At 44.8% G+C, this 17,621-nt stretch overlaps 1 protein-coding gene across 1 annotated transcript; it reads left to right on the top strand.

Annotated features, from left to right (window-relative positions):
* The first annotated feature begins 1,263 nt into the window (after positions 1-1,263).
* LOC115312004 (cholinesterase 1) lies at positions 1,264-4,732 on the top strand. The gene is made up of 3 exons (XM_040210757.3): positions 1,264-1,287; positions 2,399-3,882; positions 4,591-4,732. The coding sequence occupies exons 1-3, from the start codon at positions 1,264-1,266 to the stop codon at positions 4,730-4,732; spliced, it is 1,650 nt and encodes a 549-aa protein (XP_040066691.3).
* The last annotated feature ends 12,889 nt before the right edge of the window (positions 4,733-17,621 follow it).

Raw genomic sequence — 17,621 nt, 5'->3', positions numbered from 1 at the left:
TTCTAGAATCCTGGACTTCCCAACCCCATCCGGTAATGTCTAACACTCAACTTCCCCTTTATTTATAAAAATGTTACTACATAAGGTATACAGATAATTGAAGCTGGAACGATAAGTGGCTCAGTAATTTCTTCAAGATCCGGAAACTGCTGCCGATATTTCGCTAAGGGTGTTGTCTTTTTTTTTAGTTAAAAGGTGAGTTTTCTTAGCGAGACTCCCACTTTTAGGCCGGCATTTCCCAGATGTTTCTTTTTAAGTTCTCCTCACTTGCTATGGCTACATTTGTACGGTGTGTTGAATGAGCAACAGAAAGGAAGACAACAAAAACAAATCGGCTCGCGCACTTTTTTTTTTCGAAGTTGAATCACGAAGTTTGCCATTAAAGGGATACTTCAACGAAATTTGAAATAAATCCGTCGTGTTCAAAAATAGGTTGAGTATGATCCACAATATCCGTAAAGGACAATCGCACGTTTGTATTTTGAGCCTGGTGGCTGTATTTTTTGTTATAAACGGCCCACTCTAGCAAGCGCTCGGAGAAGGCCCAGCTTAGAGCACGTAACATCCGACGGAATCGTGACGTAGGTCGTCTCGGGACGAGCAAAGCTACGGCGAGGCTGACGTCGAGGGGATGGCCTAATCATTCCAGCCACCGAAGCGGCTGCTCGGTACGAATTTTGAGTGACGGGTTAATCTTTTATAATCATGTATGGGGACAATGGCTACTTTTGGAACACACAAACGGGATTCTCGGGAAGACGGGAGTTCCTCCTTCCCCTCTTCTCTCGTCGTGGCCGGAGGCAAAACACTCACCATCACTAGCTGTCAAGATTCCTAGACGGGCATTACAAACGATGCGTTAGCGACATCCACCAGGTGCTCTTTGCTAATCGCTTCATTCGTTTTAAAATTCCTTTTCGTGACTTTTTTTTAACAAGATATTGGTGTGTTCCATGCGCTACTGCTCCTTTGAACACGTATGGACTATAAAATAAGCGCCGAAATTTTGTTGTAGCATCCCTTTAAAGACACCATCAAATATGTTAGGCCTCCTTCGCTTCTCTCTGCAAACCGGACCAGGGAAGAATCAACGCGGTATTTAAGCTTGGCATCACTAGTTTATTTCAAACTTTAGCAGGGAACGCTGAAATATGATTTTCGCAACATACAGGATTATGCGCCGGAAGCACCCTAAATAACCAAACAAACTAAATGTCGGTTTTAAGTTTTAAGCCATGTGGCAGCCTTTTCCGCTCGTGTGTAATGGAGTATCCACGAAAGGCGGAGGTAAGTGTCTAAACGCCGGTGCTCATTTGTGCATCAAACACGTAGTTTCTGTCCCGTGCCAACCGTAACCACTAGTGTGCAAAGTCTATAGGCAGATTTGTAGACCCAAATTCAGCAATACAGTTGTTCTTGGGGGCTGTGAAAATCGTTTCTGGCAATTTCCTTAATTTTTTTTTATTTATTATTTTTATCTAAATACTGCGACCTCTATGGAGCATGTAGGAGTGGGGAAAAAGAGCACAATAAAGTATAAAAGGATGAGCTTTGCCGAACAATATACATAAAAAAATCACCCTGAAATTAACAGACATAAAAGAACAGTAGCATATTAATCAAAAGATAATTGTAGAAATTGATGAAACAAAAGCATCATACGGGAGCATACGAACTGACCCATCTATTTTATTTTAAAGTGTTATTGTACGTGGGAAAACAGAATTTTGAAAACTGTTGATGTCAGGCTGAAATGGAATAATGTTTAAAGGACGTGGACGTCTTGTTGGTGTGCTAAGTGAGAAAGAAATACATCGCGTTCGCTCAAAATTGTGTGCGGGACTCTACCAATACATTGAAAGTAATATAGAATAAATATGACCTATTTTGAATATAATAGGCGAAAGAAGTAAATAATTTTGAGCACATTTTTTATTGTTGGGGACGTCATTGGTCTAAACCAATAAAGAACCAAAACAAGAGAACAAGAGCGTGCAACAATCATCCGCGATCTTCCTAATTTTTGGAATTAACATCAAGCTATGAAGATGTGATCCCCCCCCCCCCCCCCCGGATATACTGGTGTTCCAACTTTGATAGATAATCACGCGCTTGAGACAAACAGAGGGGGTCACGAGCACCTATTCAGCCAGTACTACCTCTAGAATTCGGTGTCGTCATTATCCGAGGCTCTAGAACAATTTCGCCACTGAACGCTCGTGTTTGACACTGGTAAGCACGCCCGTCGAAGCAGCATCTGGTTTTTCTCATCCCTGTGCAGTGCCCTTTTAAAAAATCTCATAGATGTTTTGATTTTAGTTTTTTCTAGAAGAAGAAACTTTCAAAAGTTATGCACATCACTCGGACTGCGCATAACGCAGTTTATCCCTCTTTCCAGGTTAACGAATTTTCCATAATGAAGGGAACCATCTGGATACTACTCCTACTGGAGGCGACAAGCGGTCAAGCAACCAATGTGGTACGAGAAACCAAACTTGGGAAAGTGAGGGGCAAACTCGTACGAGTGGACGCCACTTTGGTTGAAGAGTACAAAGGGATACCGTTCGCCGAGCCACCGGTCGGAGACCTGCGGTTCAAGGAGCCCGTGCCTAAGAAGTCTTGGGAAGGAACATGGAATGCTACGAACAGAGGAACTACTTGTCACCAGGCGCCACGTCGCAACGGTACTACTGACTCCGCAGAGGTTACAGAAGATTGTCTTCACCTAAACATTTGGGCTCCAGCAGATGCAGCGAAGAGCCCGGTCCTCGTGTGGATACACGGAGGAGGGTTTGCGTATGGCGGTTCTTCTCTGGACTACTATGATGGCCTACTACTGGCTTCATTAACGGGAGTCCTAGTTGTATCAATGAACTATCGAGTTGGAATCTTGGGGTTTCTAAACGCCAATTCACCGGAAGCTCAAGGGAACCAGGGCCTTCTTGATCAGCATCTAGCTCTCAAATGGATACAAGAGCACATCGATGTCTTTGGGGGAGATCCGGCTATGGTTACGGTCATCGGCCAGAGCGCGGGTGCTATGAGTATTCATGCTCATATCTTATCTCCCCTTAGCAAAGGACTCTTCAAGAGAGCAGTCATGTTGAGCGGGTCGCATAACAACCTTGACTTCGTCGATAGCATCCATGGCAGTGTCATCAAGGGTGACAACGTTGCCAAGCTACTTGGCTGTTCACAACACGACAAAGATCTTGTCACCCACCCTGATGAAGTTTTGCGGTGCCTAAAGTCGAAAACTGCTGACGAACTCGCCGTTGCCACATCTGAAGCCTTCAACTCCAAAGAGTATAGCTTCTTCCCGACATACAACGACCGTTTCTTGCCGAAGGTTCCAAAAGTAGCCTTGGAACGTGGATTCTTCCATAATATCGACGTAATAGTGGGGACCACCTCTGACGAATGTGCAGCGGTGATCATCAAACCGTCAGGATCAGTAATTGCGAGCGAATCATTTCATGACATCAATTATGAAACACTTGAACGGGCTTTGCGTGAAGCAGTCTCTTCCTGGGCGCATTCCGACTTGCCAGACTTGATGAAGCAGTATTTGGTAAATGTGTCCGCTGGAGAAAAACAAGGATTGACCAAAGCATACCTGGACTATCTTTCAGACCGGGTATTCAACTGCCCAGCCCAGTTGTTTTGCGAGAAGCATGCAGCAAGAAACAACGTCGTTTATTCTTTCGTGTTCGCACATCGGTCGCGGAAGGACGGTTATCCTTCATGGATGGGCGCTCCTCATCACACCACAGTTCCTTACCTATTCTTGAGACCCTTCATAGACAAAAATAAATTCACAGAAGAGGACAGGACTCTGAGCGAGATCTTCGTAAGAATGATCACGTCATTTGCCAAAAATGGGTACGTTACTTTTGCTTAGCCATGCGTGGTAGACTTGTTGAATCCGTGGTGGATGTTCGTTTATACGTACCTTAGATTCACGACCGGTGCGGATAGATGACAACAAGAATGACGCAGTGTTCAATGCTCTGCTCCAGTTCGCAAGGTTAAACGCAACCTGACCATTTTCAGCTACATTTCACGCTCAAGTTAAAATAATTCAGATGTTGCTTTAAGGCAAAGTAGATGTATGGCGACTTTTTTTCAACTTTTTTGCTGTTATGAGGAATATACAAAAGCCAATCAAGACTAGGATCGCTACAAGGTTTCTCCGAGGGCTTGCAATTACGTATATAAATAACAAATTCTAAGAAATATAAAAGAACATAAACGTTCTAATACCACGTTTCCGCGTATAATAACAAAACTTTGGTGGCATTTGCTTTTACAAATGAAGCATTTCATGCCTCCTAGAGCTCTAATACATTTATTTATTCATGCATGTTATTTCTATTTATTTATCAATATAACTTGCAAACTTCCGAATTCCGCAATGGCTTCTGAAAACACATCGATTTCTTCCAACTACAGGCTAGAAACGAAGAGCTCGAGTTTTGTCGCCGAATTTTGGAAAACATGAAACCCATAAACGAAGCACCCCATATATACCTGCCCACTATAAATGAATTTCCTATATAGTACTTAATTTGTTTGAACCCCATTTTGCAGGACCCCTGTGCTGCCCGATGGAATGCCGTGGCCGAATTTCACCAAGAAAACGCCGATATCGATTGTGGTTGAGAGTAACAGGTTCACTCCAGTTCATGGTTATCACACGGAACGGTGTGAATCATGGAGAAAGATTCTCTAGGACGAGGGGGAAATCGGAAGGGTCTAAAATTACGGCACCCCGTCATCAAGTTTCCGTTATTAAATAATAAACGTGAACCTAATAGCCTTTTTTTTAGTTCGAGCAAAACAAGAAGGTTCAGGCAGCTGGTAAAAAGCCAAGTCTCTTAAAAAAAATGAGGGAGCTTACCTTTAAAGGTTTTTTTAGAGATTCCTGGGATTTTTTTTAGTGTCACTGGTGGTAGGTGTTTGTGTCGTCTGAATAGCTTAATAAGGCAACTGCGGTTAAAATTAGCAATTTGAAGCTCGTCCGCGTTAGTCTCTTTGTGTTCATCCGAACCTGTGACTCTGACTATGTCGTACGTTTACTCCCCCCCCCCCCCCCCGCACTTTCTTGAAGGGTAGCGGCAGGCTGCCGAAAGGGAAGCATGCACTAGGCTTGACTGATGAATAAATACTACGTATAAAGCGTAAATTCGGTGCATTTTTCTTTTATTAAAGCCAACAGTGAAGCAGGCGCATAGTCCGGTGAGGCAGCGTGGCGGTGGCATTTCTCATGGAGAAGCGAGTCATCTGCTGGTTCGTTTTTCTTCTAATTGATAATTATCATTGCACTTAAGCTCAGGCTGCCCAAGTTTGAAGAGCAATAATTTCCCGGCATTATGGTAATATCAGCAATGTGAAGTGAGGAAAAATACGATCTTCTTTTCTTTCAAAAGGCTGCACAACACAGACACACACACTGAAACACACACACGCACGCACACACATGTGTGTGTTTGTGAGTTCTCTTGCACACAGAACACAGTCAGCCCATCTCGAAGAACAATAGAAAAATCCCATGCCAATGTCGAAGATAAGTTAGTATACGACCCCGGAAGATACCACGACGTGCGCATGGCGTTGGGATGATGGTTAGATCACTCCGTGATCGGCTCTCTTCCTATCCTGCAAGAAAGTGAACTAACGGATTTTTTTTTTCGGTGAGTGTTTCATTGAGGAAAAAAACAAGTCGCTGAAAAGTTTATGGAGTTCTCCTTACACTCCAAGAAGTTGGCACAATTCTTGATCCTGCTGATAAAAATAAAAAAAAAAAGTTCTAAATAATCAATTCAAATCTGCTTCGTAATTTTTTCTACTTTTTTACGTTACAATTTCTCGCCCCTCTAATTCCTCGAGCCCTGAAGGTGCACATAAATTAATAAACGTGGAGTGACTAGACCTAAAAAATAGACTGTTCTCTGACACAGCATGACGTAAGCAACTGGAACGTCATGCTCAGCGCTACAGCGGAGACTTTTTGTTGAAGATCTATCCTTCGCTTCAGCCTAAAGGAACCCTGCAACACTATTTAAGCGTCTACCCTTTTTGCAGTTTCTACGTCTCTTGTGGTTCGGGCAACCGAGCGGACACGGAGAGAGTAACTAAATATCAGCGCGTCATATTTTAACTGGACGACGCGGAAACCTCCTCCTCCTACGGTGGAGCTCCGTGGTGTCAAAAGCGCGCAGCATGTGACGAAATCGTGACGTTTTGGTCCTAACGTCAGTCGAGGAGAGGAACTGCTCCGTTCTCGGGTAGCTTCTCTCCTCTGCCTCACCTCCTTTCCCCACTTTCCCCTCCCTTCCCACATTCCTCAGTCACCGCGGCAAGGGGAATCCTCCGGCGCGAGAAAAGGGTAGACAGAAGACCAAGGTCGTCATGAAGAAATTATTTTTGATTGTTTTCGTAACTTTATTATGCCTATAACTAATAAAATAAAGCGCACTTCGAGGAAAAAAAGTTCCCTAAGGTTCAGTGCGCTTAAGTTCGGTGCAAATTTAAAAAAAAAAATGTCAAAAAGTTGTTGCAGGGCCCCTTGAAGTCCAGACGCAACCGACACCACGAGCCAGAAGAACCAATCAAGCAGCGTCAAAAGTGCAAGGCACTGGGCCTTTTCCGTTTATCATTTGTCCTGCAATGATATAACACGTACAGAAACATGACGTACACCATAGTGTGACCTTTTGACGCTGTCTAATTGTTTCCATTGGCTCGTATCGTCGGCTGCCTCTGGACTCAAGGTGAAACGAAGTATAGACAGATTTTCGGCGCCATAATTTTCCAGGCTCCATCCATACACTGCATGAATTGGGTATCACAAGTTGTTTTTTTTTTTTTTTACTTTTTCACAAAAAAGTACAATTCGCACACCTGTACGAAGTAAGCCACGACATACAGGCTCTTTTCAGTGTTGAAGCTAAACACGAACTCAGCTCTCCTACGTCACACCGCGGTGATGGCGCCTGAGGCGGACTTTCGGTCTGGGGTGGTGGGCAGAAGTCGCGGTGCGAGACATGCATTCTTGCGTTCTTTTGGGAGCAACCAGACAAAAAACCTGCCTTCTCGTCAAAATTCTACGACGGGGCTGTACCAAGAGAGTCTGGGAAGGTTTGCAGATCAGTTTTCATGTGTTTCTGCCCCCTCCGTTCGTCCGAGAACGTGGAAAGTAGCCGTTGCAAGGGCAAACCAGACGCTGTCGAGCTACGATTGCTTGTGCGGGCAACATTTTGTGCTCGCCAGATGTAGTTGTTGTGTTCCAGCATGAACGAGAGAAAACCGCCAAGTTGTCCGGACCACTCGCGGGTTCAGTGCGTCTTCAAATTCACACGGCCGCCTGATCGTTCGTACTTTCGTCTGCGCTTTCGAACTTGTCTTCTTTTTGTCGTCTGCTCGTTCAAACAAAAGCGGCCCGTATACCAAACTTTGACCCGGTGATTGTAATAAGAAGTAATTGCAGGCCTCAAGAGACTTAAGTTGGCTCGGTGTAAACAGTAGATACAAGATGTTGCTCATTGGTACCAGTGGCCATCCCCGACTTGTTACGCTTGGTCTGTTCCCGGTTCCGATTTTAAGTATTGTGGGGACCCTCTCCCTGGCTCCTCCGCGCTCCGTGACCTTGCCGGTGCCCGCCGCCGTACTGTCGGGCGCTCCTTCGTTCCCCGTGACCTTCCCGTTTTCCGTCGCCGTCCTGTCGCGGAACGTCCGAGCTCTCCGGGAGGAACGGGGCAAGCGCCCCCTCACCCAGCGCTGACGTCGGAGGGTCGGCTCGCAGCAAGGTTCCCGATTGGACGGTCGGCGGGACAAGGACTTGGGAAGGTCTTAAGAGGGGAACGGAGACAAAGGAAGAGGGCTTGGGCTGCCGACTAGACAAGGGACCGGTCATGGAGGCGAGCTCGGACGGCGCCGGACGCTGGCGCAGGGAGTGCGGGCACTACGTTGAGTGTCGGACTCGACAAACGGACCGGACGGCGACCCTGGACGACAACGTCCCCATGACGCGGTGGGGACGACCACCGCTGGGACTCAGAGAAGCTGCTGTGGCAGCGGACTCTCCCCCGGCCTCGCTGATAACCGTCCCCCGATCCCGAAACCCCCCAAGGCAATGAGTGAGTGAATAAACCCTTTTGCCGAGAGCGAAGTATTGCAGTGTCATATTCATCCGGAGACAGGGTTTCTGGGAATCGGAGTTAGAAGATGCCCGCAGTATCAACGTCGATCATCGCCGCTACCTTCTACACTTTTGCAGCACGAGCGACGTTGCGACCGAAAATAGCTAGAAGGATCTCATCATGGTTTTGGCATCTATTCTGCGGCGTTCATGTGAATGAATCGCCTCACGTCAAATTATTTATGCAAAGTTTAGCGGCGTAACGAACCTTGATAATTTCTCTCAGGCGATTAGGGTGGTAAGATTTTGTACGAGGACGTAGAATCGACGATTCCAACATTAAAAAGAGTATGCAGACTCACACAGACGCCGACAACGTGACATTCCAATGGTTTGTTGGCGCGGGACGCGGTGCTTCGTGCCCGCACTCCATTGCGCATCCATTCGAACTGTCGTCTGCTCTTTCAAACTTGTCTGCTTTTTGTCGTCAGCTCGTTCAAACGACAGCGGCCTGTAAACAAACGTTGACCCGGTAATTGCGATAAGAAGTACAGGTCTCAAAACACTTTTGAAGGTTGGTTGGGGTAAGTAGGTTAAGTGTAAAAAGTACATACAAGAAGATTTTGATCATTGTTACCAGTGGCCGTCACCGACTTGTAATGCCCGATTCTACTTACGGTTTTCAGTATCGACATCCACCACGGTTCACGCTTTTGCAGCCCGAGCGAAGTCACGACTGAAAATAGCGAGGTGAATCTCCTCGCGGGAGTCAGGTTTTAGAGCCCATTCTGCGGCGTCCACGTGAAATGAATCGCCGCAGGTCACGTTATTCACGCAAAGTTTTGTGGCGTAACGAGCCTCGTTAATTTTGCAGAAGCCGCTCAAGTAGTCAGACATTGTTAAGAGGACGTAGAATCAACAATTCCAAAGCAAAAAAGGGCACGGGGACTCACACCGACGCCGACAACAACGCAATTCATTGGTTTGTTTACGGGCGACGGCGAGCTTCTTGCTCACCGTCCACCGCGCATGCGAGGTGCCGGTGGCGTCAGCTAGGGGCGCTCCGGCTTGTTTTGCAAACTTGAGTTGGTGTATAGAAATATCCCAGCGCTTTTTTATTCATAGCGTTATTCGTCCATCCCTAATCAATTTTAAGCATGTGATAGTTTAGCGTGAAACGTGATTGGACATGGCGGCTCGCGTCTTTGGCCTTTAAGTCCATCGTAGGATGAAAGAAAGTATTCAAGCATTGCGTTGAGGTCTACCCTCTATCCATCAATCAAAGCCAAGCAGAGCTCGGCGTCGTCCTGACGTCACCGCAACTCCTGCGCAAAAAGCATACGGCTTGCTCTCCGCATGGGTTACATTTACAAAATTATACATTCCTGCTTTTCTTGACAAAATATTGCAACCCCCGATCTGTAAGTGCCTGGGTATCATAGAAGGCACATCAAGTTGTTGTGTTTAATTGAAAACTTTATTTTAGGGAATGTCCCAAATCTTTAGCCATGTTCGTAGTCTAAGCTACGTACTTGACGCCATCGTACCATGATGGTGGTCATTCCTATACTAGCTCTTAACGAGAAACTCAAAAGCAATGGTGAAAAATGGTTGTTGCACTTGGGTCTGCGCTCGGCAGCAAGGCCATCATAATATCGGCTGATGTGACGTTAATGCAAGTCTTTATACTCGGTTTTACATTTAGTGCACAACCAGTACAACAATGCCAAAGCTGCTGGTTCGAACATGTGGCTTCATCTTGCGGTTTACGTGGCTCTCGATCGAATAAGACATTAGGTGAAGTCACGCGCCTGCTCCAGCACAAAAAGGTGCCGCGTTGGACATTAAGTATGAAACGGAGCATAATGCCACAAGAGGGACAAATAGCAACCACCAACGCCATCCAACTCCAAGCACGTGCAGCACGCAAGTGCATGAAATGGGTGCATGTTGTCGGTGCACATGTACAGCCTCTCATCACAAGTCCAGAGCACGGCGCGAATGGTCGAAGCGCGCCGTCGCTCCCACACAATGATGAAGACTGCGTTGGTACGATGAAGAAGACGTTGATCATTATATGATTGTCGTTCACTTATTCTTTTTATCTCAATCTTCATCGTCACACGAGAGAAATCCCGCTCGAGATGCGCGCCATGGCCTCAGGGTGGACTTTCTAGAAGCAGCGTCTCAGCTAAACTGGCGCCTCAAGTCGAGTCTCAAGCGCTCGCGCGCCCCAGGCTTGACAGACCTTCCTTCACGCAGTCTAAGGTAAGATGCTATTTGTAGCAAGGCGGCCCGGGACTTCTGGAAAAAGCTTTAGATCCCAGGGCGTACCATACTGATTTGCACTGTATTTAGTGTTGCCAATACCGGCTACTTAGATGTCGGTAGATATGTCCATGTTTTCTACATACTCCCTCTGAAGCCGAATGCGAAAGCCGAAAGCCGCGCATAAAGCCGAATGACTTTTTGCGCGGCTTCAAAGCTGGTATGCCTCAGATCGCGGCTTCACTTCGCTGCATCGGGAGAGGGGAATTTAGCTGCCGTTTGGCGCGGCTGATAACGCCGGCTCGCTCCGTGGGACAGTTAATGCTTTCGAATTAATTACTGGGGACCAGATCTGGCCATACACGTGCGTGTCCGAGCGCCCGACGACGACGAGGCGCGGGCGTTTACCATGGACCTCCCTCCGGTCGGCGGGCATCGCGGGCCCCGTGCGACTGCGGCCCGGTCAACCATAACGTGACATTTACGGCCCATGTTTTCCAAGAAACACTGTTGGAGATTGGGATAATCGCGTTTGGCATAGCGTTGGCGAACCCCCGCGCGGCAAACGCTCTTGCCGGTAACCGTCGGCCGCAAGATGGGACGCCGGGCGGAACGGTTTTCCCTGGGCATCGGGATCCCTTTGCACACCGGAGCTGTACGTAAAGGTAGGTAAACCCTGAAGGACCCCTTTTGTATGCATATATATCCTCACAGTCTTTATTCTAGTTTCCAGGAACTAACCATTTGTCTCTGTAATGGCACACTTCGGTGATAATAATAATAATAATAATAAATACTTTTATTGCATGTAGCACAAAACAGGGTAGCGTAACGGGCGCATCAAAGCCAGCATTAGGCTTGTGCGATGCTTTTTATTAATTATTTATTTATTAATAATAATAATTATTATTTGCACCACTAGATGACAAACACAATAAGGTGCACGTTAGAGGTTAGTTTGTTTTGTTTCGTTTTTATTTTGTGTGGCCCACCAACAGCTTAACGCCTCCTTAGTAGTGCACTTATCAATGCGTCAATTAGTAGTAACATTTTAAACATGATAAAAACGAAATGTCAGGACAAAACAATAGTCTCAACACACTTTCGAAATTTACGCTCTTCATCAAAAATAGCAAGACTACCAGTCCCAGAAATCTGTTCTAAAGGGTTTTACATCAGTTGTGGGCGTGTCAAGGGTATAGCATGGTAAAAATCGGTAGGGTAAAACAAAGTATAAAGTCTACTAGACCTACGAGGAAAGTGCAAGTATATGTGACTGAGTAGATCTGGTGGATCAATCATACCATTTACAATCTTATACAAATAGGTAAGTCCACGAATTGTGCTGCTGTTGTGCAACAAGTCTAACTTTAGAGAAAAGAGTCAAAGTACAGGCTAGCTGGTGGAAGTCAACCATTTCGTCCTTTACCCTGAGACTGTTTTTTTTTTTAGAAGAGCAGAAGTAACAGAAAAAGCAGACAGGTCTCAAACTCAGCTACAAGTTTATTTCAACAACCTCCTCTTATATAGTGTCCGCTTCTTTTGTGATAGAGTGGAACCTGTAAAGTCACGGTGCAGAGGACAAGTCGTACGTGATTGGTTGATGACGACGAGAACGAACTATATAAGAGGAGGTTGTTGAAATAAACTTGTAGCTGAGTTTGAGACCTGTCTGTTTTTTCTGTTACTTCTGCTCTTCTAAAAACCCCCCAGTCTCAGGGTAAACGACGAAATGGTTAACTTTAGAGGTTCACAAATCCTCCCATAACTATAGAAATAATTGGGTTAAAAATAACGATCAAATAATACACGAACGAATTTACGTTGAACACTTACAATCACACATGAATTTGTCACTACAATACAGTTCCAGACAACTGAGGCATATGTGACACGACTACGCACCAGTGAAGAAAACAAACGTAGAATACAAAGTGGGTTAGAAAAACAACATTTCACTTGCGTAATGGCTCACAGAACTCTAAAGGAAGCATTCGCAATTGTAGTCACGTGATGATTAAAATTAATTGCAGGATCAATAAAAACGCCTCGATCACGGATGACCTCAACGCCAGTAATATCAATAGAATCTAATACATAGGGAAAATTCAGAATTTCACGTTTCCTGGAAAAGGACGTAACTGATCTAGGAAGGGTTTGCCATGACTTAATAATGGGTTTACCATGACTTAATAATGGGTTTACCATGACTTTGATAAATAGGTATGTTGATGATGCCACAATCAGTAAAAAGGTACGCCGAAAAAAAGTAATTTTAAAACTGATATTTATCTGAAACAAAAAAAATATAGATACAATAAAACATACAGCCCTCGTCTCAAATTACAGAGCAGCCTCTGCAGCTTTCTCTTTTTACTTTCATGATCCCGTAGTGAAGGTTTAATGGTGTAACCCGGCTCAGCATATTTTCTCGAGTAGAATTGCGCTTGCAGCACTATAATCGACGCTGTAAAGTTCAGCTGTATTTCATAAATGACGCCTTCTGATTCATTCAAACTCAAGGCCAACATATCTCGCCTATATCCAAGTCCGTGTTTTTATCTACTTTTCTTTCTGTTTTCCCCCTTTCTGATTTGTTTCCTGCTATTTCTACTTATTGTGTGATTTTTCGGAGGTCACATCATTAGCGCTATTCCGCACAAAAAAAAAAGTTATTTGCATTTTTATTTTAATACCTTCTCATCCTTATTCTATAGAAAGAGGTCGCCTTTTTCGCAAACGTGCATGGTACTAATAATCCTACAGCTCATTTATTTATTTATTTATTTATTTATTTATTTATTTACAACACCCTCAGGGCGATAACGCGTCAGAGAGGAGCGTGGGTGTTACAATAATGAAAACTGCGTCTCGAAACTTACTGGGGTTCTGAATGGTGACGATGTCTTAAGGAAGGTCATTCCAGTCCACAATTGCGGCAGGAAGACGGGCATGCTGTGGAGGGAGACTGCGGCCGGGTTATTTTATTACAATGATCCAGTTTAGAAGAAAGATAAGCCGGAGATGAAAGAAGAGACTGATTTTGAGATGGTTAATGCAAAGCTTTATGCAGAATGCATAGACGGAAGAGTCTTCGACGGAAAAGAAGCGATGGGAGCGAAAGATATAATTTTATTTGGGAGATACTAGAAACACTTGAGTAGTCGGACTTAATAAAACGTGCAGCACGGTTTTGAACAGATTCAATGTAGTCTGCTAAAGTAGCTTAATGGCGCTGCCCGATTGATGATGAGTATTCTAATTTAGACCGGACTAGGGAAAAAGAGGAGCTCTCTTGAGTGACGAGGGGCCGGTTTGAAATTGCGGCGAAGTAAACCCAAGCTTTTGGTGGCGGAACTTACAACGGAGTTACTATGATTTTCCCAGGAGAGATTTGGACTGAGGATGACACCGAGATAACGTTTATGCATCGGTAGGTTGAGAGGAATATTACAGAGAGTAAGATCAGGGGAGGTTTTTAAAGAGGAATGACAGAAGAGCATGTATTTACATTTTCTGGTGTTAAGCGTCATCTGCCACATAGTACACCAGTTACGTACTAAGTTGAGGTCATTTTGTAGTGTTAAAGAATCGTGACGGGATGTTATTTTCCACTAAAGTACGCAGTTGTAGGCCAAGAGGCACTTGGATAAAGATATCTGAAATGGAATGTCGTTAATCTAGATGAGGAAAAGTAATGAACCAAGCACCATTCTCTGGGGCACGCCAGGTATTACGGGTGCCAAAGCAGATGAATGATCGTCAATATAGACAAGCTGACGACGTTGGGAGATAAAAGATTCAATCCAGAAGAGCATATTATCATCAAGGTTTAATGACGACAGTTTTAGGAGCAGCCGGTTAAGTGGAGCTTTGTCGGAAGCTTTAGCAAAGTTGAGAAATTGAGCTTTAGTGGCGAAGCCAGAATCAAGGTTAGCGAACAGATCGTTTGTTAGTCAGAGAAGCTGGGTTTCACAGGAGTAGTTTCGACGGAAGCCGTGCTCCGCTTTGTTAAAAAATGAAATAAAATCGAGGTGGATAGATCACTTCTTGTGAATTACGTGCTCGAGTATTTTAAAAGGTGCAGAAGTTAGAAATATTGGCCTATAGTTTAAGGGAGATGATTTATCACCGCTTTTGTGAACAGGAATGACCTTGCCGATTGTCCGATACTCAGGAGCTGTCGGAACTGTTGGAACAAAACTCGGTTTGACTCGTAGTAACTCTAAAATAAAATAAAAAGTGTGAAAAGAATAATTTGCCGAGTCATGCCCGCACCCATGGAAGATCGCGTTATGCAGATCTAACAACAACGCCGCAGCACATCGGTATTGAAACGTCCGAAGTTGGCAACGTTGTAACGATGATTAGTGGCGCCATCCGTATCGTCTTCGGGAACGTCGCTTGGAACTGCCTATCTATACAAGCAAAAGATGGCACAAGTGTGTATCGTCTGCTACAGCTAAAATAATATTCGATACTTAAAACAGTTAATTTTTGTAAAAAAAAAAATGTGATTGTTGAAAATGATTTTAAAAGGATTAATGAAATTTCTCATAACACATTTCCTTTCAAAATACCTCTCGCTTTCCCTGAATTGCGTTTTTCGCGTACATAATCAAGCATCAAAATAGTATAAGCAGTGATAGAGTGCAGGTGAGCTGGTAATGAATCAACATCGTGTAAACCCTGGTATGCTTTTCTTTTTTTTTTTTTTTTTGTTCCCCATATCAGGGTCTACAAGACTTCGATCAAAATATTGGTTTATTAATAAATTACTTTAAACGACTTTGAACACGAATACTAAGAAATTAGCCTTAAAGAGGACCATTCCAGTTCCGCTACTACAAAATTTAAAATATCAGACTAGCTACTAAAATCCTATCTGAAAAACCTGAGGACTCCTAGGATGAAACTTTGAAATTTAAGATATTTTAAGGCAGATTTTAGGATTAAAGGACTGCAGTGGCGCTTCTCATTTTTTTTTTTATGCTGAGTGGCTAGGTTCATATAAAATAATCCCTCGAAGTTCGTTGCTCAGTTACAAGCTAGGCTACACACACTGAGTTATGACACTTTTAATTGGTATAAAAAAATACACTGTTCAGTAAATTATATAAAAATGTGTGCGCACTAGTTCGAAAAGAGACGTAAACCGGAGACTGCATGTGTAATTTATATATTTATTAATAGAATCAGGACGCGACTTGGTCGCATTAGAAATCTGTAAACCTAGATCACATAGAGGCATGTCTGCAAATATATCAAAATCTGTTTTTTTTCTTTCTTATAACCAGTTACGTTTGCGGAGATATATATCACATTTTGTCCCAAGGCTTTAAAGATGAATGGCCCCATTCATTCGCAATTATAACGAATTGCGTTACTTCCGCACAGACGCGACATATTTACCGCGAACATGAGCCGAAGCGCAGCTAGCACCGGCATTATTGTTTGCGGCTGTGGGACCGCAGCCAAAAGACATCTTGGCAATTACGAAGTCTCAAGTCGTCTCGAATGCCCCTTTAAGCGCGTCTCGTGTCTTTCTGTGTCCGTCCGGATTGTGTGCGTGATGCTGACGACCTTCGTGCTCGCGACCAGCGTGATCCGAAAGCACAACTCTCGTCGACAAGCCATTCCACAGAACCGGATGCCGTGTAATGAGATCGGAGACATCGGCGTAGTCACTCGGTGACCGTGGCCGAGGTCGTCTGGAAGCCAAGGTACCACGATATCTGCGTCACGTGCTCTGTCGGGCGGCCTTCTCCGAGCACGCATAACAAACGTGTTTCTTTTTTGTTGTTTGTTCTTCTGAACGGCAAGCGTGCAATCGCTGTCTTATGAAAGGCAGTTTCATTCCCTCGTCAACTTTCCTCAAAACGCTGTTTCACGCACTCTCAATCGGTTACGACTGTGTACCTTCTTCAAAAGATTTAAAATCTCTTACTGACGCCATGTATAGGGTAGTCGTGAAATACTTGGACATTCCCCATATATTATTTATTTACTTTTTTTAGTGGCGCATTGTTTTTATTTTACTTTTTTGCTAGAAAACCTTTGAAATGTTATTGGCGAGCATTTTTCACAAATATTACGTGTACATACGTAAATAGTACGTGCCAAAACGAAACTCTACTGAAATGCAGTTGCAGGGTCAGCTCATAGATGGCGCCAGCGTGTCAGTGTGTTCTCTCGGCGTAATAGACCACAAGCACTCGGTCATCAGCGAACGCGAGTGTGTGAACGGGCCTTAAGGAATCTGTAGCGTCTCCTTTCCCGCAAAGCACTTGGAAGAGCCGACTACTCCAACCTACGTGGAGACCTCTGCAAACGACGAGGCCGAAAACATGTTTAGACTACGGTTCCTGTAGCGCGTCTCCGACTTGTGTGTTTTCACGCGTCGGGAAAAAAGTGGTCTTTCGATTTCCGCTTGATGACGTCATGGAAGTTTCGCACTGTCGCCGGCTGCGAACCTGGCGGTGTCCCAGCAGCGGTGGTGGATGCGGCAGACGCCTGTTTTGCTGCAGGTGGCTCCCCAGGTTGGCAGTCCACGGAAGCTTCGGCAGCTAAGAGCATTGGGGCGTCACGACGACAAACCGACACACGCGATCATTCGTACCTTCTTGGCGAGACCTGTAGCACCAGCCGCCAGGATTGGTAGATACGAAAACATGACGAGGCGGTTTCTGTGACGTCAGTGCGGAGCGCAAGTTCGTCTGCTTTTTTTTTTTTTTTTTGCAAGGGTTGTGGTGACGTCAGAACGCTGAGCTGTGATTGGTTCTGATTGAAGTATAGTGGGTAGGTGACGTCATAACGCCGAGCTCTGATTGGCTCTGATTGAAGGATAGTGGTTAGACCTACGCACTATCCTTCAATCAGAGCCAATCAGAGCTCGGCGTTCTGATGTCACCACAACCCCTGCAAAGAAAGCAGACGAACTTGCGCTCGGCATTGTTACCTCTTCGGGACAATTTTCAATAAATGGGCTAAATAGGACGCTAAAAGAAAAACTGTTGAAAACGCGTTTTGGGTTCGGTAGTTTAGACCCTTAAGAAACAACCTCCGCCGTGACGCTGACCGTGCTGTTTCGCGACGTGAAACGTCATTTCGATTTGGATATGGACGACTGTGCAATTCGTGCTACACCGCACTCTATGAATCGGAGATATCGAAGATAAGCCACGGACGTTGTTGGCTCGAGCTAGACACACTC

Source organism: Ixodes scapularis, unplaced genomic scaffold (assembly GCF_016920785.2).
Source record: "Ixodes scapularis isolate PalLabHiFi unplaced genomic scaffold, ASM1692078v2 PGA_scaffold13__105_contigs__length_92229423, whole genome shotgun sequence".
NCBI lineage: Eukaryota > Metazoa > Arthropoda > Arachnida > Ixodida > Ixodidae > Ixodes > Ixodes scapularis.
Note: the sequence above shows the minus strand (reverse complement) of the source record. Positions and strands in the feature narration are given on the sequence as shown.